The 26,157-nt window shown below is 57.2% G+C and overlaps 8 protein-coding genes across 8 annotated transcripts; 5 read left to right on the top strand and 3 right to left on the bottom strand.

The window, feature by feature from the left end:
- Nucleotides 1–545: 545 nt before the first annotated feature.
- Nucleotides 546–2,381, top strand: CGCA056_v005042 (uncharacterized protein; the record flags this gene model as incomplete). The annotated part of the gene is made up of 6 exons (XM_037320297.1): nucleotides 546–704; nucleotides 756–851; nucleotides 902–1,510; nucleotides 1,555–1,807; nucleotides 1,867–2,017; nucleotides 2,066–2,381. 6 exons carry the CDS (start codon nucleotides 546–548, stop codon nucleotides 2,379–2,381), a joined length of 1,584 nt encoding a protein of 527 aa, XP_037181764.1.
- A 52-nt stretch (nucleotides 2,382–2,433) lies between these two features.
- Acot13 (Acyl-coenzyme A thioesterase 13) lies at nucleotides 2,434–3,027 on the bottom strand (the record flags this gene model as incomplete). The annotated part of the gene is made up of 2 exons (XM_037320298.1): nucleotides 2,434–2,850; nucleotides 2,902–3,027. The coding sequence occupies 2 exons, from the start codon at nucleotides 3,025–3,027 to the stop codon at nucleotides 2,434–2,436; spliced, it is 543 nt and encodes a 180-aa protein (XP_037181765.1).
- A 373-nt stretch (nucleotides 3,028–3,400) lies between these two features.
- Nucleotides 3,401–4,693, top strand: PEX12 (Peroxisome assembly protein 12; the record flags this gene model as incomplete). Its single annotated transcript, XM_037320299.1, has 1 exon — nucleotides 3,401–4,693. The coding sequence occupies one exon, from the start codon at nucleotides 3,401–3,403 to the stop codon at nucleotides 4,691–4,693; it is 1,293 nt and encodes a 430-aa protein (XP_037181766.1).
- A 966-nt stretch (nucleotides 4,694–5,659) lies between these two features.
- CGCA056_v005045 (Endo-1,3(4)-beta-glucanase) lies at nucleotides 5,660–8,016 on the top strand (the record flags this gene model as incomplete). Its single annotated transcript, XM_037320300.1, has 8 exons — nucleotides 5,660–5,754; nucleotides 5,812–6,026; nucleotides 6,076–6,169; nucleotides 6,216–6,291; nucleotides 6,338–6,610; nucleotides 6,661–6,776; nucleotides 6,822–7,214; nucleotides 7,266–8,016. The coding sequence occupies 8 exons, from the start codon at nucleotides 5,660–5,662 to the stop codon at nucleotides 8,014–8,016; spliced, it is 2,013 nt and encodes a 670-aa protein (XP_037181767.1).
- Nucleotides 8,017–8,189: 173 nt separating this feature from the next.
- rglC-3 (putative rhamnogalacturonate lyase C) lies at nucleotides 8,190–9,207 on the bottom strand (the record flags this gene model as incomplete). Its single annotated transcript, XM_037320301.1, has 2 exons — nucleotides 8,190–8,558; nucleotides 8,605–9,207. The coding sequence occupies 2 exons, from the start codon at nucleotides 9,205–9,207 to the stop codon at nucleotides 8,190–8,192; spliced, it is 972 nt and encodes a 323-aa protein (XP_037182287.1).
- A 4,175-nt stretch (nucleotides 9,208–13,382) lies between these two features.
- CGCA056_v005047 (uncharacterized protein) lies at nucleotides 13,383–15,846 on the top strand (the record flags this gene model as incomplete). The annotated part of the gene is made up of 5 exons (XM_037320302.1): nucleotides 13,383–13,599; nucleotides 13,646–13,855; nucleotides 13,901–14,739; nucleotides 14,787–15,555; nucleotides 15,602–15,846. 5 exons carry the CDS (start codon nucleotides 13,383–13,385, stop codon nucleotides 15,844–15,846), a joined length of 2,280 nt encoding a protein of 759 aa, XP_037180801.1.
- Nucleotides 15,847–16,551: 705 nt separating this feature from the next.
- Nucleotides 16,552–18,181, top strand: CGCA056_v005048 (Cytochrome b2; the record flags this gene model as incomplete). The annotated part of the gene is made up of 4 exons (XM_037320303.1): nucleotides 16,552–16,617; nucleotides 16,667–16,700; nucleotides 16,745–17,058; nucleotides 17,102–18,181. The coding sequence occupies 4 exons, from the start codon at nucleotides 16,552–16,554 to the stop codon at nucleotides 18,179–18,181; spliced, it is 1,494 nt and encodes a 497-aa protein (XP_037181760.1).
- A 383-nt stretch (nucleotides 18,182–18,564) lies between these two features.
- CGCA056_v005049 (uncharacterized protein) lies at nucleotides 18,565–20,748 on the bottom strand (the record flags this gene model as incomplete). Its single annotated transcript, XM_037320304.1, has 2 exons — nucleotides 18,565–20,427; nucleotides 20,482–20,748. The coding sequence occupies 2 exons, from the start codon at nucleotides 20,746–20,748 to the stop codon at nucleotides 18,565–18,567; spliced, it is 2,130 nt and encodes a 709-aa protein (XP_037181761.1).
- Between the last annotated feature and the right edge of the window lie 5,409 nt (nucleotides 20,749–26,157).

Consider the following 26,157-nt stretch of genomic DNA (forward strand, 5'->3'; position numbering starts at 1 on the left):
CCCGCCCCGGGCCGTCTGCCGGGTCCCGGTGGGTCCATCGGCGCCGATGGTGTAAGTGCAAGAATTAGACGAAAGAGCATGTGCGTCGACTTACGTCATGATGATTAATGCAACGGTCCAACAACGCAAGCGCTGGTGAAGCAAGTAACAGTTGGGGTAGCTGGAACGGCGCCTCAATTTCAGGCAGCTTGGGACAGGCTTTTCTTTACTTGGTTGGTTGGAGAAGCGAACGGTACGAAGCAAACCTCAGCCGGTGAACCGTGATGGCATGAACTTGCCTAATTCGGTCGTAGTCTCCACCGCGCTGATACGTCGGAGCTTACCTCCTACCTCCGGAGAGTCGCCCGCCCACGTCCCCGCATGATGGGTTGGGTGTGGTGGACCAATCCAGGCCGACGACGTAAGTTTAAGCTTCTGTTGCGTCGTTCATCTCCCACCTCACCAATCTCGCACTCACCTCTTGTTTCGAAACGTTCTCATTCGTGAACGAGCTGCGCTCACCTTGACTTGCAGAACAAATGGGTCACGCCGACCGGGCATCCAAGATGCTGCATCTCAACCTGCTGCCGGCGGAGATCCTCCACCACATCTTTGCGGGCCTCGAGCCGCGCGACCTCGGCCGCCTGCCCCGCACATGCCGCTTCTTACACACTTTTGTGAAGGGAAACCAGAAACTCTGCAAGGACGTTTATCTGAGTGCGCTGGTGAGACGGTTGCGTGGCGATGCGATGAATGCGGTCTAACTGCGGCGACAGGACACCCCGGCGGACGCGGAACTGGACTGGGAGAAGGAGGTTCACGACTACGTGAGGCTCAGTCTGCTCTGCACCAGTAGTAATGTTGATGAGAAGGTGCGTCAACTTTCCAGTTCATCGCATGGTCATGAGGCTTATCATACTAGACTGACGAACTACCGTTCGTCTACGATACCGTCAATAGACTCCTCAAGAACGCCTCATCCACGGGCGAAGCACAAAACGAAGCTGGGACTCACGCAGCGTCACGAAACGCAGCATTTCTGGCGCGCGCCTTCCGCGAGGAGCCGGCGCGTCTAGCATTCCTCTGCCGCTCCTTCATCTTTGAGCGCGCGCGCAGCGAAGTACGGCCTATCCGCATCCCGGAGAAGCCCAAGGAGGCGCACCAGCAGAGCGCGAAGTTGCACTGCCTGTATGGCCGCCCGATCCTCAACTGTGGGCGCACGCGATCGTCGCGGGTGTATCCGTACGCGTGTTCCAAGGTGTACGACTTGCGGCAGTACACCCCGCGGACGAAATGGGGACCGTTCATGGACGACGACACGGACCGTGTGGACTGGGAGAAGGTTGAGGCGATTCTGATTGTGCTTGGGAGCAACATACGCTCGCAGAACCTGACGGCCAAGGTGTTTAGTAATCTGTGGGAACGTCCGTTTGTTGGGTCGTGGGCTGGGAGCTACGTGCCTGCTCCGAATCGGGGGATCCAGGACTTGGATTTGAAGGACCCGTACGGTGTTGCCGGGACATGGATAAGGGTAGGTGGTGGTTCTCACAAGTTGGCCGTAACTAACAATCCCAGGTGGTGTGCTTCATCGACTACAACGACTTTTTCGGCTACAACTTTCCCCTCGACGACCAAATGCCGCGGGAGGTTCCCCGGCCAGCCCTGGACGTGGGCGAAGCCACCCGCCTCATCGTCATGAAGATTCACGTCACGGACGTACAGCCGCCGGGCGAGCAGGACGGCAAAGACCTACCCGTCGTGCACTTTGAGGGCATCTCACGGTCGATTGACGACTCGTGGGACGAGAACGCCAACTCTGACCTCCGAGGTAGGTGCATGTGCTTGGTGTATCGTGCTCGTTGTCATTGTTAATTCTCCTCTAATCAGCAGTAAAAGGCACCGTCCGCCTGACGAAAGAGGGCGAGGTCCGCTGGACCACGTTCTCCATCTTTAGCGGCCACGCCCGATGGCGAAGTGAGGGTATTCAGATCGGCGGCGTCGGCTCCGCGAGGGGCGTCGTAGGGCATTGGTTCGACACGTACGTAACATCGACCAACGATGCGGGTAAAGTGCTGACTAGGAACAGAGACTACGATCCTCACGGCCCCTGCGGGCCCAGCGCGTACTTCAAAGTGTCTGACCGGGCGCCGAACCCCAAGGGGGACGATCAGCAGATCAGCTTTCACGACTTTTTGCCAATCATGGACTTTGAGGCGGACCTGGGCAGCGACGAAGACGACGAGGACTTTGTCGTGGGCGAGTGGGGTGAGGACGAGGAAGACGAGGAGATGGATGTCGAGAACGACAGGGAGGCCCTGGCGCAGGACCTGGCGGCGCTGGCCTCGGCGGACGCCGAGATCATCGACATGTTGCTGAACGGGCATCACGTCATTGGCGAATGATAATGCAGTGTACAATTATGGTGTTCTATATTCTAATGAGGGCCCCTCTGGTCTACAATTTGCTGCTCACAGGCGGGTCCGTGTTGTACTTATGGTGTTCACACGTAACCAGGATGACGTTGTCGCTCTTCCTCCGCAGGACGCCCTTGAGCTGGCACAAGGTGCGGCCGACCTGGACAATCTCGCACTCGACGATGCACTCTTCCCCACAGGGGGCCGGGCGGAGGTAGCTGCAGCTAAGGGTGCGCGAGACGCCGAGGAACTGCCAGAAGCCCGGCTTGTCGTTGATGAGGGCCAGCGGGAGGGTGGTAAGAAAGTCGAAGAGCGTCGCCGCGCAGCCGCCGTGCAGATTGCCGCCCCTATTGCAGTGGTCCGGCTGGACCGTGAAGGAGAAGGTCGCTGAGGGGTGCGGGCTTGATGCGTCTGTCGAGAGGAGTGTGACGTGGGGCATAATCTCACGCATCCAGTTCTGTGTCTTGTTAGTCGTTTGTTGTGAGAGTCATACGTGAGAAAGACGCACCCCGGACTTGAGCTGACCATTGTCGTTCTTCTCAAGCGATATCCATGCTTTGATGCGATCCTCGGGGGTGTCGGCGTCGAAAATTGTCTTGAAATGAGACGGGATGCGTTTAGAGTCTTTAGCCATATTGTTAACTTGATCCGTATTGGTGAGTCTCAAATATGTGTGCTCAATGAAGGCTTCAAAATAATTCTATAAAATGAACGTGTATCGGTGTCTATTGCGTATTAAGTGAGGTTGTTGATGAAGAAACTCCATTGCCATTCCGGGCCCCTGGGGGTCCGTCAGCAGCAACGCCCCGCTAGTGTAATCGCTGCTGGCTTCCCCGGGTTCTGGGTCCCAGCTTCGGCACGCTAGCGGAAAGTGCCTCGGCAAATCCCATCGGTACCGACAACTTCCCACTCCTGACAAACCGCCAGTCCATCAGAGAACATGTCGAGATAACAGCCTTCGACACCCGAATCATCACCAGTTCAATGACCGACCGAGGCCGCCCGCCATGGAGTTCATGACCGCCCTTCGGGGCTCTTTCGACGACCAGAAGCCCTCCCTCTTCGAGCTGATCTCCGAACAGCAGCTCAACTCCCTCCTCCCCCCGACGATCCGATACCTCCTCACGGTCGCGACGCAGCGCTACCCGCGGTACCTCCTTCGCGCCCTCAACTCCTTTGACGAGCTGTACGCGCTGTGCATGCTCGTCGTCGAGCGCCACTACCTCAAAACCCGCGGCGGCAGCTTCACGGAACACTTTTACGGCCTCAAGCGCGAGAGGGCCCTGCATGCCGAGATCCCGCGCGCGAGCGCCAGCGCGCCGCACATCGTGCGGGACACGCTGAAGCTGACCACAAAGCATGTGTGGATGAATCTGGCCGTGATGGTCGGGATACCGTACCTCAAGCGCAAGCTCGACGAGGGGTACGAGGTCAACGCGCCCCGCGCGCTGCTGGGCGCGGCGTACACGCAGATGCCGCCGAACCCGACGTGGAAGCAGAGGTTCCTGCACTACTACCGCTGGTTCCTGCGCAACGTCTACCCCAGCGTCAACGCGGCCTACTACTTTGCGCTGCTGTCCTTCAACCTCGCGTACCTGTTTGACAACAGCAAATACCACAACCCCTTCATGTGGCTCATCAACACCCGCGTGCGACGGATGACGGGGGCAGACTACCAGGCCATCGACGCCCTGACGAGCGGCACCCCGGCAAAGGGCGGCGCGCCCCCCGGCTGGCGGTCGCTATTCTCGCCGCGCGAGATGGGCCCGCGGCTGCTCTCAAGCCTGTCGATGCTGCTGCCGATGAGCATCTTTGCGCTCAAGTTTCTCGAGTGGTGGCACGCTTCCGACTTTGCGAAGCAGCTGTCGCGCAAGGCGACGGAGACGCTGGACCTGCCGCCACCCATCGTGTCGGGGCTGGCTGGCAAGGGAGGGTCCCCCGACAAGAGCAGGGGCAAGGGGACTGCTGGTGGCGACGAGTCCGAGGCGGCTGCTGTCCCGGCCGCAGAGACGGCGCCAATTGCTACGCCTTCACTGCTGCCCATCTACACGGTCCCCGCGCCCGAGGACTCTGCGCTGTGTCCGGTGTGCGAGGAGCTGATTGCGACCCCGACAGCGTGCCAGACGGGCATCGTGTACTGCTACTCGTGCATCCATCGATGGGTGGAGGGCATGCACCCCAAGCAGGAAGACTTCATGGCGGACAAGGAGGGCAAGTGGGAGAGCGGGCAGGGACGGTGCGCGGTCACCGGACGACGCGTCCTGGGTGGCACGGAGGGGTTGAGGAGGATCATGGTGTAAGAATAGACGTGGGCCAGCGACCAGTGGGAGAGCATTCTACGAAAGGGATCATTTTAGAGCATCCGGAAAAGACCGGCGTTTGGGATGCGGTGTTAGTTTGTCACATACACATGAGTAATATACCCCCCTTGATCTGACAATCGAGTCTTTTGCGAGTGAGCAGTGGGTGAAGCAAGGGTTTGGGGGAAAGGACGCCAGCCGGCTTCCGGAATGAAGAAACGCGTTGAGGGTGTCTTGGTCTGACCCCACGCCGCCCTCCCTTTTTACGGCTTTTCTAGGCGTCCCACTGGCGCCCGATGCGAGCCTCACGAAACACGTATTGGTCTTGTTCGTCAGTCTCTGGAGCCCCAATTCAGAGACAAAAGTCTTGCGCTCGAACGGTGCCAACGCTCACACGTCGATGTCTGAGGCTCTCGTCTCCTGCGAGGAGGCAACTCCCGGCGGTGCGGGTGCATTCCACCGGTTCCTTTTTCCTGCTTCGGGCTTGACTTCTTTCGGCCCCCTGAATGGGATAGACTGTATTGAATTCTCTGTTTGGAAGCCAGATCAGTCTGGCTTCTCCAGCCCGGACCGAGGGGCGGACGTCATTCGCTGGGAGGGGTCTCCTCGGGCGAGCAGGAGGAGGCTGGGAGGGCTCTTGGGGAGACAGCGCCGGCGCGGCATTCCTTGATGGGATGGAGGGGTGGTGATATTTCTGTTCCTGAGAGTTGGCGATGGTGATGCGCCAGTGTAAGGGATATTGGGCTGGCGATATAAGGATGCCGCCGCGAGGCTGCCCTTTGCGAGGGGAAGACTTATTGGTCTCATTGCACTCTCTCTACGAGCTCGTACTATCGTCAGTCTTTCGTTGCCTGTCTCGTATCACACCCTCTCTTGTTTCTCGGTGGCGGTGTCGGTCACTTATACACACTCTCTGTTTGGAAAAGGTAGCACGCAGGATCAGCGAAGAAGGAAAAGAAAGGAAGCATGGCATACAGCCTGTCGCATTCGTACTTTGGCGGCAATTTCGTGTCTGATTTCAACTGGATCAATTATGCCGATCCGTCCAACGGCTTCGTACGGTAATGAAGCCCTCGAGAGACTTCACGAAGACGCCTGCTAAGCCTTCCCTTCCACAGATACCAGACCCAGCCGGACGCCCTCGCCAAAGGCCTGTACTCAATCAACCCCGACACGCAGGCCGTGACCCTCGGTGTGGACGACACAAATGTCTACGCACTCAGCGAAGGCCGGCCCAGCGTGAGGCTGGAGAGCAAGCAGGTCTACAACGGCGGTCTCTTCATCGGGGACTTTGCGCATATGCCCCCGTCAGTGTGCGGACTGTGGCCCGCTTGTATGCAATTATCGAGTGTCGTGCCGAGTTGAAAGCTGACGAGCCGCAGTCTGGATGTACGGGCCCGACTGGCCTGCTAGCGGAGAGATTGACATTATCGAGGGCGCGAACCAGGCGACCGTGAACGTCATCTCCGGACACACGTAAGTCTCGCCGTGGCATCGTCGAGACGGGGCTGACATGGCGCAGAACATCGGGCTGCACCCTGCCCAACAACCCAGCCGTCAGCGGCCAGACCCTTCTCACCGACTGCGAAAGCCCAGGGGTATGCTCCCACAGGTCTGATGCAGTGCTCCCGCTGACCGTGACAGACGACCAACAACGCCGGCTGCAACTATGTTCCCCCCACCTCGGACACGCACACATACGGAGACCCTTTCAACGCCGTCGGCGGAGGCGTGTACGCGCTCGAGTGGACGGACGATGCCATCAGCGTCTGGCACTGGCCGAGGCAGAGCATCCCCGCCGACATCTTGTCCAAGAAGCCCGATCCGTCCGGGTGGGGTCTGCCGACAGCGCTGTTTGGGACGTCGACCTGCGAGGTTGACAAGTACTTTAAAGATATGAGCATTGTGATCCAGACGGTGAGTAGACGCGTGAACATGGCTGCTGAGTGTTGAGGCTGACTGTGTAGAACTTTTGCGGTGACTACGCCGGCAACATCTGGGGCCAAGCCAGTGACACTTGCAACCAGGTCGCCCCTACATGCAACGAATACGTCGCGAACAACCCCAGTGCGTTTACGAGCGCGTAAGTACAAACGCCACTCGCAAGGCCAGAGACTGACTGCGGCAGGTACTGGGAGGTCAACTACATTGACGTCTACCAGCTGGGCCTGGGCAACACTACAACCAGCACCCCTGAGCCGACCACGACCACGACTGTCAAGACCACGTCCACCGTCTTCACAACGGTACCGAACCCCGCCACCATGAGCCACAACAGCACGGCGCTCATCTCAACCACTCTCCCGTCTGCTGCGGTCTCTACGGCCCCGCCAAGCCCGTCGACTGACCCGCTCGTCCCTGAGCGCGAGCCGGCGACCATTGACGGATACGCTTTCCTGGGCTGTTTCGGCTCGGCAACGGGCTTCAGCACGTTCACAGCAAAGGCGTCGGCGACGGATATGACGCTGCAAAAGTGCGTTGATCTGTGCACGCCGAGCAAGTATGCCGGCGTCCACCAAAAGTGCGTGCCCCTTTCCCAGATGAATGTGTCTGCTTCTGACAGAATGTAAAGCGAGTGCTTCTGCGCAGATGAGCTCGACCCCAGTACTAGAGCCGAGGCCGAACGCGCACGCTGCAATATCCCTTGCCCTGGAAACAGCACGCAGTTCTGCGGCGGAAACGCGAATGTCTCACCGGCTCCGTCCCGTCTCATGTTCCTTCATCGTCGCGCCGCACCGGCCAACTACCTCCTCACCGTCTACGGCCGCGTCAGCGACCAGACGCCTCCCCCCGCGCCACCCCTGGGCGATTCCGAGCCTCACGTCCCGTCGACCTCGACCGTGGTGACAACCGTGACCTACACCACTGTTGTCGACGGCTCAATGGCGCCTACTGAACACGTGACGACCATCCTCGTCCCCGGCTGCAACAAGTACTGCGCCGGAGACGGGCAGCCAAATGTCATCATCGTGCCAATGACCACCACAGTGGTGTCTTGCAATGCCTGTGGCGCTCACGGAGAAAACCAGGCCACCATCACCATCCCTCTGCAGATTGCGGCAGCATCGGTCACGACAGCCGCAACTGGATACTATCCTACCGCCAGCCCAGTGACGACATCAGCTCTCGCTGGAGGAGCTGGGGGAGCCGGAGGATCGTCTGGAAGTGGAGGCGCACCTGGAAGTGGAGGAGCGCCTGGAAGCGGAAGCACACCTCAGCCGTCGATGGTGCCGATCAACTCGGGGCCAGGCCGGCGTCTCGGCTGGTCTGCATGCGTGGGAGTCGCAGTCGGGGCGATCTGCTCCGTGCTGATGTTTGTTTAATAATACGGCATCATCGTCGGACGGGTGGGGCTGGTCCCGGTGCATTTGGCGGAGCATTTGGATTTCTTTTAAGCTTTTTACTATACCACGTTCATTAGCATAGACATCACCATGATACCACACCAGCGCAACGGGCGCACGTACTGCTAGAATACAACGCACGACAATATTTGTCATAGATCTACCACCTCCACCGGATTCCCGAGTCGTCCCGTGTTGCCGTACATCTGCGCCGCGTTCACCATGAGGCTGCTGGTGTTGCCGCCGGGCCCAATCATGAGCCATTTCCATATCACGCCGTGTATGCCGTAGCCGAGCACACGCAGAGCGCCCAGCCAGCCGGAGTGCGGGAAGAAGTCACGGACAAGTCCCCGCGGAGGCTGGGCGATGAGGGTCTCGTAGGCTCGCTGGCAGTCGTCAAAGTGTACGGTCTGGCGGCCATGGCCCCAATGTACGTGGCCAAAGACGTGAAGCTTCGGCCGTACTCGCCAAACTTCCTCCAGGAGACCGGCACAGCCTAGACCAAGGTCCAGGTGGTGCTTCTGCTGCTTGTCAGAGGGAGCAAGACCGACAGAGAAGGCGACATACCGGAGGAGCGTGCGTAACGAGAATGTCAGTGTCAATTGGGACAGTGTTCGCCCACGGCGGCGAGGCGCGGTCATATTGGAAAGCCATCTCGGGGCCGCCACACGCGGGGATATCAGGAGATCCGTAGATTTTCAGACGGCGGCCGCCCTTGAACTCCAGCGTCACGGCATCGTGCACCAGGTAGCGGATGCCCTTGAAGTCGAGCGTCTTGCCACGGTCCTCGGGGCGGCGGGCGCTCAGGTCGAAGAAGCTGTCGTGGTTGCCGCAGACAAGGATCTTGTGCTGGTGGGGGAAAGAGGCGAGCCAGTCGAGCTGCGCTTGAATGTCGTCGGCCGTGCCGGCATTGGTGAGGTCTCCCGCGTGGATGAGTAGGTCGCCCGGGGGAACGCGGACGTTTATGTGGTCGTGGGTGTCGGAGAGGCAGACGACGCGGATGGCGGGCTTGTCGCGGGGCGGTCTAAAGGGGCGGCCGCGGAGGAAGAGGAGAATGCTGTATATTATCGTGACGAGTAGGTGGAGAGGGGAAATGAGGAGGGAGTCGAGGAGTGTTGGGGGCTCCCAGTCGTTTTTGCGGCGAAGGCCGAGGGCTGTGAGGAGAGTCATTTGAGGCGACGGGCTGGTCTGCAGCTTCAGATGCCTTGCCTGGGTGTCGGGAGGTGATTGATTGGGGTTATACGGGATCCATGCGGGTGCGTGCTGTGCTGCGGAAAGGACTGAGGTGAGGCATACGGTGAGAGTGGTTGAGATCTTCACATGGGACGAGGAGCTCCCAGCAGCTGCCCGAGCTGAAACCCCACCGATGACAGCACCACCACCACCGCCAATCCATTGGTTTAGCGTGGCAGCTGTTCGTCGCACAGCGAGGAGGGGGTCGAGGACCGGCCGACAGCTGGCACGTACTCGATACTGGGGGTCTGGCTGGTGGGAGTGGCCGGGGCAGCACAGGCCACCCTTCAATGTGCCACCATCTATCCCAAACCTGGAAATGGCGACGGCATGCCACTGGGATCAACTGGCTCTAGACGCGCCGGGGGCTGGAGCTTGTTCCCTGGAAAGCTGACCTCCTAGTCGGGCTGGAAGGACGGGCCCTGCGCGGTGACGTGACGTTTTCTTGACCCTTTCCGCGCGCCCAAGCTTTGCTCCTCCAAGAAAACCTGCCGAGCGAGACATCGTCCCATCATTACTTCAGCCACTGGCTGTCTTTTGTGAACCTGCTTAAAACACCTTGGTCTCGCCATCAACCGTCTTAATAGCCCTCCAAGGGATTGCGTCCCATCTTTGCAGTCCAACCACCACCTACCCGTTACCCGTGCTCAAGCTCGAGAGCTTGGGACGAACCTCTGACGCAGCCATGGCGAGCATCAGGGACCTGTACAGCAACAAGGACACGGCCGGGTTGGATTCCAACTTTGGCGTCGACTATGTGATCAACTACAAGATTCCCCAGGAAGGTGCGATTGGTCTTGCAGTTTCGAGGGAAGCCACCACCTAACAGCGCGACAGAGAGAACCGAAGCCGAAGCCAACTTTGTCCAGCTCATTGAGGGCTTGACGAGCGTGGGACTGACCACCGAGGTCCGCAGGGGCGACAAGCACTCCCTGCTCATCTTTGTCAAGATCGCCTCCGACAAGTTCCTCGCCGACCAGGTCTATCGCTCCCGACTGCAGGACTGGCTGCACGGCGCCCGCACCGTCGGTCCCGACTCCGACCTCTCCCAGGCCCTCCGCGATGAGCCTGTCTCGGACGCCGAGCGCCTGCGTCTGGTATATCTCCTTATCATCAAGCCCAAGAACGAGGGCGGCGCCGGCATCACGCCCCAGTCCGGCCGCTGGAAGCATGTGGACTGCGTCTTTCCCCTGCACAACCACGTCTTCAACAGGCAGTGGATTAAGAAGGTGAGCACCAAGGGCCAGACCGACGACACCGACCTCGACGAGATCCGCGATAAGTTTGGCGAGAACGTCGCCTTCTACTTTGCGTTCATGCAGTCCTACTTCAAGTTCCTCGTCTTCCCCGCCGCCGGCGGCTTCGCGGCCTGGATGTTCCTCGGCCAGTTCTCCTGGCTGTACGCTCTGGCGAGCTGCCTGTGGTCCGTCATTTTCTTCGAGTTCTGGAAGAAGAAGGAGGTCGACCTAGCCGTCGAGTGGGGCGTCCGTGGCGTATCCAACATCCAGCACCCGAGGCCGCAGTTTGAGTACGAGCGCCAGGCCGAGGACCCCATCACCGGAGAAGCCGTCAAGATCTACTCGCCCATCAAGCGCCTCCAGACGCAGCTTCTCCAGATTCCCTTCGCCGCGGCCTGCATCGTGGTGCTTGGCTCTCTCATCGTGACATGCAACTCGCTGGAGATCTTCATCAATGAGGTTTACAACGGCCCGTTCCAGGCGTATCTGGTATGTCTAATGCCAGTCTCGGCAAGTCTCAAGCTAACCATCCAGGGCTTTCTCCCAACCATCATCTTGGTCGTAATGACGCCCACCTTCTCCACCGTCCTTACCAAGTTCGCCAACCGTCTGACGGAGATGGAGAACTACGAGACCATTGACGGTAAGTGTTGCGTCTCCCCTAATGCGACACAACTGACAGCTCCCAGCCCACCACGCCGCCCTGGTTCAGAAGGAGTTCGTTCTCAACTTCCTGACCTCGTACATGGCACTCTTCTTTACAGCATTCGTCTACCTCCCGTTTGGAGACCGGCTCACCCCGTTCCTCAACTTCTGGCGGTCCACCGCCCAGATGCTCACTCCCAAGGATGTCAGCTTCCAGACCCAGGAGTTTGTCATCAACCCCGAGCGCATCAGCAAGCAAATGTTCTACTTCACCGTGACCGCCCAGGTCGTCAACTTCGCCACCGAAGTCATCGTGCCGTACGTCAAACGCCAGGTGTTCCAGGAGGTTCGCGAGGTGCAGTCCAAGATGGCCAAGGAGGACGATGCTGCCAAGATCAAGGACCCCGCTGAAGAGGCCGCCTTTTTGGAGAGAGTGCGAAACGAGGTCGAGCTCGAGACGTATGATGTTACCAGCGACTACCGCGAGATGGTCATTCAGTTTGGATATCTCTCCCTCTTCTCGGTCGCGTGGCCCCTGACAGCTTGCTGCTTCTTGGTCAACAACTGGGTCGAGATGCGGTCCGATGCTGTCAAGATTGCTATCAGTAGCAGACGTCCCATCCCGTGGCGTGCGGACTCGATCGGACCTTGGCTCAACGCTCTCGGGTTCCTCTCCTGGTTGGGCAGCATCACCAGCGCGTCCATCGTTTTCCTCTGCAGTGCCAACGGCGACGGGCCGCGTGGAACACCGTCAAGCATCAAGGCCTGGGGTTTGCTCCTCAGCATTCTCCTTGCTGAGCACTTTTACTTTGCCGCGCAGTTCCTCGTTCGTCTGGCGTTTAAGAAGCTGGACAGCCCCGGACTGCAGCAGGAGAGGAAGGAGCGCTTCCTGGTGAAGAAGAGGCTCCTTGAACAGAATCTGGGCCAGGGTGTTTCCGACCAAGCTGCCACGCCTGGTATTGAGAAGACTGAGGAGATTACCCTCCAAGCGTTGGAGGAGGAGGCTCGCAGGATTTCCACTCAGGGCCACGGAGGCCCAGAGGAAGCGTGAGTCTTTCGAGTGTCAAATCCGCTCAAGTCACTAACAATGAGTAGCTTCTGGCGCAGACAGCGCGGTATGGGCGAGACCATTCAGATCGGCAGGAGCTTGATCGCACAGGTGAGCATGGCTGGAAGGCTGTAGTTGTGGCGAACTAACCTCTGTCACAGAGCACTTCCGGCAACACGACCAAGGCGTGAGGGCGTCACGACGACACGACGGGATACATGGGCACTTGCCCAATCACGAGAACATGACAACCTGCGTTGGTGTGTACTTTTAGCGGAGGCTTTGAAAACTGCGGGCATTTGGGGCGTTCGTTTCTAGGAGTAATCAATTCGATTTCTTGGACTTCATGATCGGTGACTGAAAGGGTGACCGACGGTCAATTTGAGCAATTGGCAGATGACCGATCCGCCAGATATGCGCCCGCAAGGCATACCGAGAGGCTTAAACGGGTTGCAGTGATTGTCCACTTCCAGATGATGGAGGGGAGGCAATCCATCTGGACGCATTATTGAGCTGCGCCCCTCGCTAGCTGGTCTGCCTGACGTGCGCTAGGGGTACGTACTATGTTGAGGTGGCTTTTAGCGCTGTTGGTCCTCGAGCTGAACTTGCCCACGACATTCCCGTCGCTTGGAGTCACCAATCGCGAGACCTTATCAGGCAATGTGCCACACCGATGGATTCAAACGGGTCTCCCCAGAACGCCCCGGGGCCGCTGGATCATTTACCAAAATACGGGCATCGACAGCCCTATCTCGGTTCCAAGCCTGTCGTTTGCTTCCGCGTCTCCTTCCGCACTTCTAGGACTCATCGCCCCCCATACCGAGTTCGTCTAGTGACTAGTCTCGTCCCGGGCGATGTTCACCCTGCCTGCACGTTGCTTGAGGCTTTCTGGGTGTGTGTCTCGGGAGCTGTCTGACCCCCGAAGACGCCCTGCATATTGCCCACCATGTCTGCCCATGCTGTGCCGTCCTGCGGCCTGGAGCTGTCCTTGTTCGTGGTCCTGAGCTAGCTGCTCAGCTCAAGGACAGCCTGGTCGAATTCTTCTTCATCTCTCTTCACTCTCCGTCACATCATTCAGAACATCAAAAGCCGATTGTCCAAGACGTCGAATGACTGAGGGTGTCGCACCGGCGTAACCTCCGTGCTAACCACGCTTACCCCGCCAAGGACAGATCAACACCATGGATATTGTGGCCGACCTAGTGACGGGGCCGTACAGGGAGATTATCGAAAAGGGAAACACGGCGATCGAGAATGCGGGCGACAACCAGGAGATGCTCTCTGCGAGCCAGAGGGTGGTCAAAGGTGCCGAGCGATGCCTCAAGATTATTGAGCCGCTCTGCGCACGCCATCTGAAGGAGTCAGAGGTCGCTTTCACGAATGCGCTCAAGGACAATAGTAGGTGTTTCGCCGGTGTTGCTCTGAACATACTGACAAGCGACAGATGACATTGCCGAGTTCAGGTTGCAATTGACCGATACGCTCTGGGACTTTGATGAGTACACGGAAGCAGACACCTTCGACAAGGGCAAGTACACGGAGCTGTGGGAACTGTGCAAGAAGTCGGGCGTGAAGATTGGCGAGATCCTCAAGAGGTTCAAGCTGGAGGCGCCTGCGGCACCCGTCGCCGCGACACCACCGGCCGTCACAACTGGTAAGCGGCATTGAAATGCGAGGCAACATTGTCTGACCAGCGCAGAGAGTCAAACACCAGTCGTCCTAATCGACTCGGGCATTGTTCATCCCCCGAGTGAGGCAGAGCCCATGGTTGAAGAACTCGAGCCCCCTCCGCCTCCCCCGACGAACCCATGGGATCTGAGGACGACTCCAACCATTGAGACGGGGGCCACTTTGACCGAGACCATCGAGAGGCGGCCGCCTGTGTCGACCATGAGCTCTCCCGTCTCCGAGCCCAACAGCCCCGAGTACGAGAGAAGGTCGAGTCGCCTCTTGGAAACCGGCGTAGACAGATTGCTCACGGACGAGGAGCGGTACCACATGAGCCCGCAGGACATGAGGCCCCCTCCTCTCTCACCGCGTGGGCGGACATCCACGTTGAGCGCCCCCATTCCGGGGGACCACGCGATCCAGCCGCGGCCTCATCGGTACTCACAAGCCAGCTCCGTCCATTCCCATCCCTCGAGGCAACGCTCGCTGGAGTCGATGCACGGATCAGTGTTTGACGGGTGGAAGGAAGAGGGGACGAGAAGCCCCGCCATGACGGATCATCGCTCTTCAACGGCGTCCGGCCAAGACGGACAGCTGAGTCCACTGTCTCGAGGCGCAGTCATACCGCCAAACTTCCCACCAGGCATCCACGAAGGCATCGAACGAGTCCCACTGGTTACGAATGACTATGAAGCGCCCATACCGGTCGATTCGGAGTCAACCCACAGCAGGCCCGCATCCATGATGTCGGCTCGGCCAAAGGATTGTAGTATCGGCCTGAGCAGCTCGTTCTATCTGTACAAAGGGTTCTGCGACGGGGCCAAGGAGGTCATTCGAGGGGGCGCTGGCATCAAGAAAGTCAAGAAGCCGGTACGTATACTGCGAAGGAGTAAGGGGCCTTTTTAACAACCGAACAGGGCTTCTCCGGCGCGCACGTTGTTGCCCAGTGCGAAAGCTGCTACTACGAGACCGACTTTAATCAGATGCAGGCAGACGTCAACTACGCAGAGGAAGCCAACTACCAGCTGAACAAGATTGGCTACCGCGTCCGCTTCCTGCAGAAGAGTCATATCGCCACGAAACGCGCCGACGAGGCCCTCTACGGCTGCGTCTTTTGCGTGCAGTCCCAACGTACCCTCGAAGAGTGCGATGCCACAGTCTTTTTTAGCCAGAAGAAGCTGTTTGAGCACCTTGCGCGCCACCCACGCCCGCTGCCGCAAGTCCCCGGGGTCACTGTGGTAGAGGAGGCAGAGATCCCATTCAACCTCCGGAACAACTATGATTTGCACTTCCGTGCGCCGCCGAAGCCGTCGCCGCTGGCAGACAAGCAGCTCGAGCTGGCGCAGCTACCGCACGCCACGGCCACGCAGACGGTGAAGCGGATGTACGGGATGCGGCTGCTGTACGACCAGACACCCGCGTTTGAGCTTGCAAACGGCGCCAGGCTCAGCGGAGTGGCATTCCCTGCCAAGTACAACGGGGAGTGGATCATGGCGTGGCATGAGGGAAACTACGGCTCCGCGCCGGTTGACGTGGCGAAGCTGGAGCCGCCACCCAGGGCGGAGATCAAGATGGACACGACAAGTAACATCTCTGCGGTGGCACGGTGGAAGTTTGCGCCCAAGTCAAAGGACGGCGGCGACTGGCTCAAGTTTGATCAGGGAGAGAGAATCACAAATATTAGCTGTAAGTTAACCGCTCTTACATATTGACGCAAGCTGATGCGGTATAGGGGCGTGGCAAGATCACTGGTGTTGGTCTGGGACGAATGCCAAGGGGACATGGGGTATCTTTCCGCAGACGCACATCGATACCAACACGATACGGGAGACCACGGACCGGTCGAGCATCTCGAGCAGCGAGAGAAAGAGGTCTGAAGGGTTCTTTGGGCGGCTTACGAGCCGGAAGAGTTCGCAGCGGCCGTCCAGTGTAGCTGAAGTGATGGTATCTTCGGGGCCCAGGCCTTCGGTGTTCTAGAAGAGATGTACAAAGGAGTTTGGAGGAGCTTATACCCAGATTACGAATAGACGTTGACTTTGCATGCCGGTAGTTGAATCTGCCTCGTGCCGCCTCTATCCGTTGTCGGGATCCCGCGACTTGCCGATAAGAACGCGTGGGATTCGGGAACGCATCCGCGCCTCGGGGCATCCGCCATTCGGGGATAGACCGGGTTCACCACCTTCGCCGCGGTCCCTTTACACCGAAGAACAGAACGTCACCGACTTATTACCCCGCACCCAATTGACCCGAGGTGGGCCGCTAACGCAGAGTCGTATCCTTGGTGGGGTACGGCAGTGTCTGACGGTACAATGAAGAGCGAGCTGATGACCTTTCGTCGGTTTCGCCCCCGGCCCCAACCCCGTCTGGGCTTCTCCAAGCGCCCCCCAAGACTCTCCTCGAGACGATACCACGGACTTTTTTTTTTTTTTTTGGAGACCGGTCCTCGGACCAAGCTTGCTAGACACGTTTTCTGTCGCGCGCGAACGACCTCATCTTTTTTCCCTTTTTTCCTGTCCGTCATCGGTGTGTGATTTGAAATTCTTTTGGACTGGAGCGAATTGGCCACTTAGCGTCTTCTTAATCATCCTTACATCTACCCCGTGGAGAAGCGATCTACCCGTTACCCCGGATTTTCTTCTCAATCACAACATTCCCATTCGCCCGAGAGCAGACATCGCGAAAATGGGGCTGAACGGCGACGAGATTGCAAAGCACAACAGTGCGGACTCTTGTTGGGTCATTGTTCACGTAGGTTGCGTCTGGTCAAACAGGACACAGTCAATTGACGCGCATACAGGGCAAAGCCTACGATGTTACGGACTTCTTGCCGGGTGAGTAACCCCCAACACCGCAGAAACACAACTGACAATTCCAGAACACCCCGGCGGCTCCAAGATCATTCTCAAGTATGCCGGCAAGGACGCGACGGAAGAGTTCGACCCCATCCACCCGCCAGACACGCTGGACAAGTACCTCGAGCAGTCCAAGCACCTGGGCCCCGTCGACATGACATCCGTGGTGGCGGAAGAGAAGGAGGAGGACCCCGAGGAGGCGGAGCGCCTCGAGAGGGTCGAGCAGAAGCCGCTGCTGTCTCAGTGCTACAACCTGATGGACTTTGAGGCCGTCGCGCGCAGGATCATGAAGAAGACGGCGTGGGGGTACTACTCGAGCGCCGCAGATGATGAGATTGTGAGCAGCCCGTCGCATTTCACCGACTAGTACTGACCGACAGACCCTCCGAGAAAACCACAGCGCCTTCCACCGCATCTGGTTCCGCCCGCAGATCCTCGTCGACGTCGAAAAAGTCGACTTCAGTACCACAATGTTCGGCACAAAGGTTGACATGCCCTTCTACGTCACCGCGACCGCCCTCGGCAAGCTGGGCCACCCCGAGGGCGAGGTCCTCCTCACGCGCGCCGCCCGCAAGCACAACGTCATCCAGATGATCCCGACGCTGGCCTCGTGCGCCTTTGACGAGATGATGGACGCCGCCGAGGGCGACCAGGTGCAGTGGCTGCAGCTGTACGTTAACAAGGACCGCGAAATCACAAAGAAGATTGTCGAGCACGCCGAGAAGCGCGGCTGCAGGGGCCTCTTCATCACCGTCGACGCCCCGCAGCTCGGCCGCCGCGAGAAGGACATGCGCTCCAAGTTCACCGACCCCGGCGCCAACGTCCAGTCGGGCCAGGCGACCGACCAGTCCCAGGGCGCCGCCCGCGCCATCTCGTCCTTCATCGACCCCGCACTCTCGTGGAAGGACATTCCCTGGTTCAAGTCTATCACCAACATGCCCATCATTCTGAAAGGCGTCCAGCGCGTCGAGGACGTCATCAAGGCGATCGAGGCCGGCGTCCAGGGCGTCGTCCTGTCCAACCACGGCGGTCGCCAGCTCGACTTTGCGCGGTCCGGTGTCGAGGTGCTGGCCGAGACAATGCCGGTGCTGAGACGCATGGGTCTCGAGAACGCCATTGAGATTTACATTGACGGTGGCGTCCGTCGCGCTACCGACATCATCAAGGCTCTCTGCCTCGGTGCCAAGGGCGTCGGCATCGGCAGGCCGTTCCTGTACGCCATGGCCGGCTACGGGTTCGAGGGCGTCGACCGCGCCATGCAGCTGCTTCGCGACGAGATGGAGATGAACATGCGTCTCATCGGCTGCACGAGCGTCGACCAGCTCAACCCCTCGCTTCTTGACACGCGCAGTCTCTTCAACCACGGGTCGACGCCGTCGGATAACCTCGGTCTGGCCATCTATGACCCGCTTGCGACGCCCACGCAGAGGCCCAAGGTGCCGAAGCCTTCGAAGCTGTAGACCTTTTGCGGTGTTTTTCTCGTCACCATCGTTTAGAGCAAGCATGGGATGTTTCAAGACTTGATCCAACGTCAGATGTATGATACTATACACTATACAGGGCGCTATATACCGCAAAGACATTTGAATTGCAGGAGACACTGTTCGCTGAGCAGCCACAGGGTTTTCCAACCCCAGTGATAAGATGAATGACCGTGGCAGTTTGAATCAATTGCAGATTTGCCCTGGTATCTCAACCAGTCGACCGGGTGAGACTGACTCTGCCTACACTACAGCTGTCTCACGGTGCCTATCCCGGCGTATCGCGACTTTATTATACTACACTCTCACATTCACACAAATTCTATAGTACGAGAAGAGGAAAAGAACAAAAGTGTATTTGCCTACATGCGTCTTCTGTGCAACATGCCAACCTGCGGAAACCGAGAGGCCAAGTCTTCAAGCGACCGATTGCCGACGGCCTCCTTGAGTGCGATCGTGGAGATGGCCGTTGGCAAATGAATGGCGCCATACACCCCGTCGTCAGCCCACTTGAAATGGTGGTAGAAAAGGTAGAATTTCTTGCCATAGTCTTCTGGCTCGAGAATCCAATTCCAGGCTGGCTTAGGCTTGCGACTGTCCACGGTGACATGAGAGTCGGCCGCGACGCAGCGGTAGTCAAAGGCCCCGTTTTCACGCTCCTGTGTGAAGAACGCGAGATGGGCCAGACAAGATCTTGCCAGGGTGACCTCGATATGGTGCACCTTGTCGGCACTGAGACTAGGCAACCCTTCAAAGGGGGATTGACTCTGCATGTTCAATGCCTTCTCGATAGCGAGAACAAGTCCGTAGACTTCCTCGGCCAGCCCCGGGTTGATCTCCACGACATCGTTCACAGGGACGGTTGTAAGGAGACGGTTGACTCCGTGGTTGAACGACATGAAGTCTACCATCTTCACCCGGTAAGTGTCCCAGATGCCCAGCATCTGCCACAAGGCTCCGAACGGGAACAACTCCTTGGTGATGCCGCCGCAGACGTCAAGGATCAAGGGAAAGCTCTCGTCTTTGAACGATGCGGCCGGGCCTTTGAATTTGATCAACGGGGGACTCGTTTCGTCCGCGGTCCAAGATATTGCGACATCCATGATGGCGGCCAGACGGATGAGCACTCTGGTCTCGTCCTCGTCCAGTGTGCCGTTCTCGAAGCCGTGGAAAGTCTGAGCGAGCATGGCTGCAGAGAAGAAGTCGACGTTGACTTCGGCATCACCACCTACAAGGCAGTCGGCAATCTTTTCGGGCCAGCCATCCTTCACCTTGTAGGCACCCGGCGTAGTTCCCTCCTCGAGGATACCCATCAACGTGAGCATTCGGTGCACGTGGTCGAGCACGTCGTATTGGTAGGGCATCTCGATCGCAACATCCTCCATGGCCATGTCAGAGCACATGTTGGCAAAAGTGTAAAGGAACTCGAAAGGCGTCTGGTCCTCGGACGCCGGTTCGGGTCTCCAGGGTCGCGTCTTGAGCGCCGTGGAAAGGTCAAAGTCGCCATAAATGACCGCTCGCGGGTCTGTTGTCTTGCGGAGGTAGCCGATCTGATGGTACAGTTCCATGCGCGAGAGCCCGACCATATCTTTCATCGTCTGGCAATGGTCATCATCGAAGTAGAACCTCCACGCACGATCAGTGGCGATAATGTATCTGAGGTTGGGCAGGTCCACGCTGCATGTCGTCAGGCCCGGGGTCAGGTCTGAGATCACGAACATGGACGTTTTCTGTGGGATTAATCGACATTGGCGTTGAAGGTTTCTGAGATCTGCAGGCGATTTCAGGTGGAACACTTGCCAGCCGGCTTCGTGCGCCGTTATTATGGCCTCGACGGCGTTCTCGAGCGTGGCGAAGGATAGTATCGTGACCGTCTCACCTTCACTGATGGCCCTTTGCATTAGCTTGATAGTCGCCTGTCCAATGTCGGTTCCGGCCACAAATCTCTCAAAGGGGAGATCGAGCTTGGCCTCGGCCTCTTCGCAAGCGGCCAAGGTGTAGCCCAGGTCGATGGATTCAAAGGCCAGCCTTCCGAGTGCTTGGCCTTTGTGCATTCCGAACGAGGACATCACCACGAGGGTGCAAGCCCAGCCCTTGGTCTTCTCGAAAAAGTGGTGGTAGATGTGGTCGCGAATGACGACCTGGCCGAAGTCTGAGTGTAGGGTGCGCTGGCCATCAAGCTTGACAATGATGGTCGTGCCTGCTTCGTCCATAGCCTCGAAGAACTCTTGGCGGTCATTTGTGAAGATGTCTTCTCATGTGATCACAAGGCCAGCAACCGACTTTTCCTCTCCATTTAGCCAGACAAACTCGCTCTCCAGACGAGTAGGCACGATGAAGATGGGTCTTTTCCCGAGTGTTTCAGTGGCGAGACTTGCGACACTTGCAATTTGTCGCATCTTTCCGGAGGGCAGGCCCGTGACCTTGAAGTAAGAGAAGCCGTCGTTCTTCTCGATGGCTGTGACGATGGGTGTAATGGTGTTTCTCCAGTCCGTCGCATGGTATCGACCGGAAGGCTGGTTGTCCTGCTCCGCATTGGGATCCATCGCTGCTATCGTTTGTAATTGTTTTCGTCGTCCGTTGTCGCTGTCGCGTTCTTCTGACTTTTGCGAGATGGATAGCTTTGACGAAACAGTTGTATTTCGTGAGTTAGCGGCGGCGGGTTTGAGATAGGTAGGCAGCGGCCAACGGAAGCGTTGGCGAACTATTTCCTTTTTGGTTTTTTTCCTCCCGTGGCAGCCGGGCGGGAGTATCTGTGTCTTTTGGATATCGACTGCGAGTGAAGAGGAAGGAAGGTCCTGGGGCGAGGTGAATAGGAGCCCGTTCTACTTTGATCAGAACACAACGTTTTCACGGCTCACCTCTTAGATACGCTCCTGCCCAAAAGACGAAGGGAAGAAAGAAGAGCAACAAGAAAAAGAAAACAGTCCCAAAAAAAAAAAACACCCATTGTCTCCAAAGAACAACATCAGCAATGGATGGTATACTCGAGAAAATCAGGGCCTTGTCTGACATGCGCAAGCTGTACGGCGGGATCTTGTTCGAGAGGATTACGACTGAACGGCCACACCCACTCAGGGAGAAGATATTCAATGGAGCATCTAGCACTACGACTCGTGCTCTGGACGTCCTAGTTGTCCTCGTGAGATATCTGTCGTGATGCTCCCGCCTGGCCCCGACAACGATACGGGTTCGAACCTCATTTGGGAACTGGCCTGGAGAGATCTCCAAAAGCGGCGAATACAAGGACAACGCGCCAGTCCTCAAGCAGGAGATCATGAACGCCGTCAGCAAGAACGACACCTCGTCCTTCTCACTTTCCGAGTCGCAAATCATGCGCGAGACTCTGTGGAGCCGCAAGGAACTCCTTCTCTGCGGACTCGAATACCTGGAAAACGGGCTACGGACTGGGAGAAGATTGACTCACCCTACGCGGCTTTCCTCGCAGAGATGAGCTTGGTGAGCTGGTGCGGCAAGTCGGAGGGGTTGGGTATGGCCGCGAAACGGGTGTTTTGCCATAGGTACCGCTCCGACGGTGTCATTCGCGTCCATCTCAAGCCGTCCGCTGGATCCAATCTAGAGGAAGAGGATGTCCTTCGGTTCCAGGGCGGCGAAGACGCCAATTAAAAACTGCTGGCAGCAGTCCAATTGAGAACCGACGACGCCAAGTCAGGAGATACCATACAGCTGTACGCATTCAATGGTGTTGATATCTTGCCCACGACATTCAACGCCAGCCGCTCAAGGCGCCCCGAAGTGCTTGGAGCAGAAGGCTATGAGTATATGCTGTTCTACTGTAGCTATGACCCAAATATTCGCATCAAGCACCGTTTCGCCTGTGAGAATGACATATACGGCGATGTTGACGAAAAGATCCTCAAGGAGCGATTTCGCTTCGAAACTTGACAACCTGCGCGACCTTCCACTGGCGAGAACTTTTCGACCACGCGCCCCAGAAACCGCATCAAGACCATACTGGAAACTCTCCAACGCAAAGCCGCCATGATGACACAGGCTCCGAGGCTGAAGAGGGCGGCCCTGGGGACGAGGCAAGCCCTACAGGCCAAAAGGTTTAATACCGCGGTAGAGGTCACGGAGAACCTGGTCGCGGTGGTCACTGATGACACTCACTACGGAGATTCCCACCAGATAGAGAATACTTATGATGAAAATTCAAGCACGGTTCGATTAAATACTTGGAATTTCATAATTCTCTTTTAAAATGATTTTATACGCATGTTACAGAGCAGTTAAGTACTACGTCACGGATATTTAAACTATCATAGTAAAGCAAGCAAGTGATGAAGCAGTCTCCATAGAATAACAAATACATGGTGAGATGAAGTAATGTATTGAATCAGCCCTGTTTAATGCATATGATCCCATCAGCCTGACGTCGCAAATGTATACACTGGAACAAGTTGCAGTCATCGCAAATAGCTAACGGCCCGAAGCCATAGTCTCTAATCCGTGTCATGCAGTACCACTCTGTCTCGCCTTCCCCATCGACTAAGACCCTGAGACTAGCACGGCACCTGTCAAGGATCAGACAAGACAGAACTTCTTGTATAGCATCATCGACGCCATAGTTGCACGATTGCACCGCCTCTACGTCAAAATTGCTGAGCAGACCAACCACGTCTCCGATGACTTCTCTCCACTCCGACGAACCCGGAAGAGTTGGGTTAGCCGCGCGGTGTTTCTCGGCCGGGCGTGCCTCTTTGTGCGCCGCCGTCTCGTCACCACGGGCGTACTTGGCCACTCCTTGCTCTGGTCCGGGGACCGGCTGGCCGACTTGCTCTCTGAGCTTATCTATGGCCATCGTCGTGTCCTCGAGCGCCGCCACATAGGACTCGTCGTGGCAATCGTCGGTTGCGACTTTGCCTACTGTGGCTCTATGGTCTCTGCGGAACGGCAACTACTCTTGCAGCTCTTGGCGGCTAGCAAAGTATCGCTGTTCTTCTCGAGAGCGTCGTTGTCGAACAACCTGGACGTGTGCTTTGACAGAGCGTCTTAAGTCGTCGGCGGAATATTCTGCTACGTGCTTCCGCCGACGCATATGATCGATCTCGCGGGTGTGCTTCTGTGCCTGCTCTTGGAGCTGCCGCCGCATCTGCTCGACCTCAATGGCCTCTTGCCTAGCTTCAGTCTTCGCTTTCGCAGCATCTTCTCGACGTATGCGTTTCAATCTGCTCGACCTCAGTGGCTTTCTGCCTATCTTCGGTCTTCGCAGCTTCGTCTCGAAGTCTCAAGATTTCTCGCTTCAGTCGTCCGATTGTCTCGCACTGCCGCGCTTTCGATTCCTCGTGGGTGGCAGTCAGGGTCTCGCGAAGGTTGGTAAGCTCTTGAAGCCAGGCTAAAGTTTGCCAGACATAATCAGCCATTGGCAATCTCTCAATCTTTAGCCGGGCTTCCTGTAATGCATCGGAGCATTTTGACAGCCAATCTACTGCTCTCGTTATGTAATTCGTCGCTTAGCATAGCACGCGAGTGCCTCGCTGGGCAAGGAACCCGCTGAATGAGGCAGTCCATATTCGCGATCATTGTCTTCGCCTCATTCACATTCTTCTTCAGGTTATCAATCACAGCGTTCATTGCGCTTGGCATCTTTGCGTATGTACTTGGGTACTAATAAAGTTGGATGGTAAGTGCCAGAGAGGATGATGGAGGACGACAGAGGCAACGACGATAAAGTCAAGTTGAACAAAAGAAAGCGGGGCTACAGGATTGGCAAGCGCAGACTCGCTTGGAAAGCGCAGGCAGGTGAGGTCTGGATGGAAGGTACGGTGGACCATGACACAGCAGGCGCGAGCAGACATGCAAAGCTGGTTTGGGGTTTACCAGGCGACATTATATGGTTTGAAGAGGGCGTATAGTCACAGTTTAGACTATCGCCACTGGTACGCTTCGCGTGTACTTGGGTTGCCTCGCCTTTGGTGGTTTGAAACGTCGAATCGTGTGTGATAATATATCAGCTTGCCCGGTGATTGAGACCCTTCATTGACGCATAATCCGAGTCTAGTCGTGTAAGACGAACGTAAGTTAAGTGATGGAGATTGTTGTTGCAGTTGTTTCTTGTGCGCGTTGTCATGCCTTGATCTCTTTTTCCCTTGTCTCTCTTCGCCTGTGCCTCCTTTCCTTTCCTCCCACAACAAACCAATACCAACGCAGGCACCCACCCACGACACCGCCAGACGATCAAAAGAAAATGGCGCCTCGATTCCCGATTCTCCAGGAAGCGTTTTCTGATTCTGGAAAGAGAGAGGAATTCGTCAAAATGCAGTTGGGAAAATACCTTCAAAGTGAGGAGAAGGTGCTGCGCGTGTTCGAGCAGATGCGCGACAGGCTCCAAGTGAATGGCACAGTCACGATCAACACAGAGAATGCTTTCGCACAACGAAACCCGTCGGATCTGCTTCGAATTGTCCAGCAGACCAACGTTTCCCGGCGAATAATCGCAACTCGCAGGCAGGATATGAGTAGAAGCCCGCCGCAGGAAGTCTTACTTGCCGGGGACCGGGAGGGGTGTCGTCAGGGAGGCGGCAGAGCCTCCGCCCCGGCGATCGGAGTCTTACTTTGCCTTGTCCCGTTACATCCGGCCCCGTCCAAGCGGTGACGTCAGATCGCACAACCGTAGACTCTCGTTCTACTCAGAATCCGCGCCCCCATAAAAGGCCTATTGCACTGGTATAATTGGCTACAGAGTCTCTGGCAAAGAGCCGCTAAGCTAGAACTAGACGTGTGTAGAGGTCTAAAAGGAGCTAAGCCGGGGCAAAGTACACATTATCCACGCCTGTAGCCAATCACTGACCCCTGCGGCAGCGGATTCTGAGTAGAACGAGAGTCTACGGAAGTCGCATTGTGCATGGGAAATTCGTTCAGGAGAGCAAGACGGGATACGAAGCTTCTGTGCACGAACACCCGCTGCACAGCCCATGGGGCCGGTGGGCAGATCATAAGATGTGCATAGTTATCCATCGCGTAAGCGACTCAGCTCCCGCAAACGAACATGAATGCGAGTCATACGGGCGGCGCCAACAATAAAAAAAGACATTGCGGTTCGGAAAAAGGGGAACGGGGGCAGCTCCACGATGGCCTTGGCCGCCCAACTTTGTTTGGTTTAGCGGCATCTCAAACGGGCAGGGGAGCGCAGGCCAAGCCTAAAGAGATCGACACACTGTATTCCTTGTTTCATAATCCGGTAGACGGGTGACCCCTGCCATCGAGGCTCCGAGATCTCTGGAAACTTTTTGAGTTGGCGCCCTGGGAGATTTTTATCCCACATCGCCTACGGATATCCCACATTTTCGGATGCTATTTTCGTTGCACAACTCCCAGCGATGAGGTCTGCGTTCAACCATGCTCCGACGCAGATTACCGGTGTTTTGAACCCGTAGAGCTGGCAGCATTTCTGCCTGTTGGGTCTGGCCATTCGAAGGCAGTTGGCCGGCGCCTCTCGTCGTATTTCTCATCGATCGTCGAAGCTATCGCGATACGAAGACGCGGTGTCGAACCAAGTGGTCCGGAGGCGTGCGGCGGTCTGCGTACGACATTGAGAGTTTGTCCTGCATCCGAAAGAGGATTTTGTGCACGATGGCCTCAGCCTGTGGTCGCCGGGCAATTGCTCGGTCTTCTCCGTTCACCTTAATTCCTTGGCCGTGGGGAGGAATCACTCCCTCGCGGAGCAGGGGTGATGGCAGCGCGAGGTGAACGTCGACGGTGAGGCTATTGGGATGATGCTGACAGCGGCAGGTTTACGTCAGCCGAACTTCCGGTACATCAGACGACGGGAACGGACGGGAACTCTAATTGACAGCTTTTACAGCAGCGAAGCTTGTCTCGCATGAAGTTCAGACGAATTTTTTCCTACAGAGTCTTGCTCGATGGCCGTTCTGGCGATCAGTCATGCGACCCAGCCGCAAGAGCCCCAGAGCAACAACGGAAACGGGGCAAAC

Source organism: Colletotrichum aenigma (assembly GCF_013390185.1).
Source record: "Colletotrichum aenigma strain Cg56 chromosome Unknown KSG_Cg56_contig03, whole genome shotgun sequence".
Classification (NCBI taxonomy): Eukaryota; Fungi; Ascomycota; class Sordariomycetes; order Glomerellales; family Glomerellaceae; genus Colletotrichum; species Colletotrichum aenigma.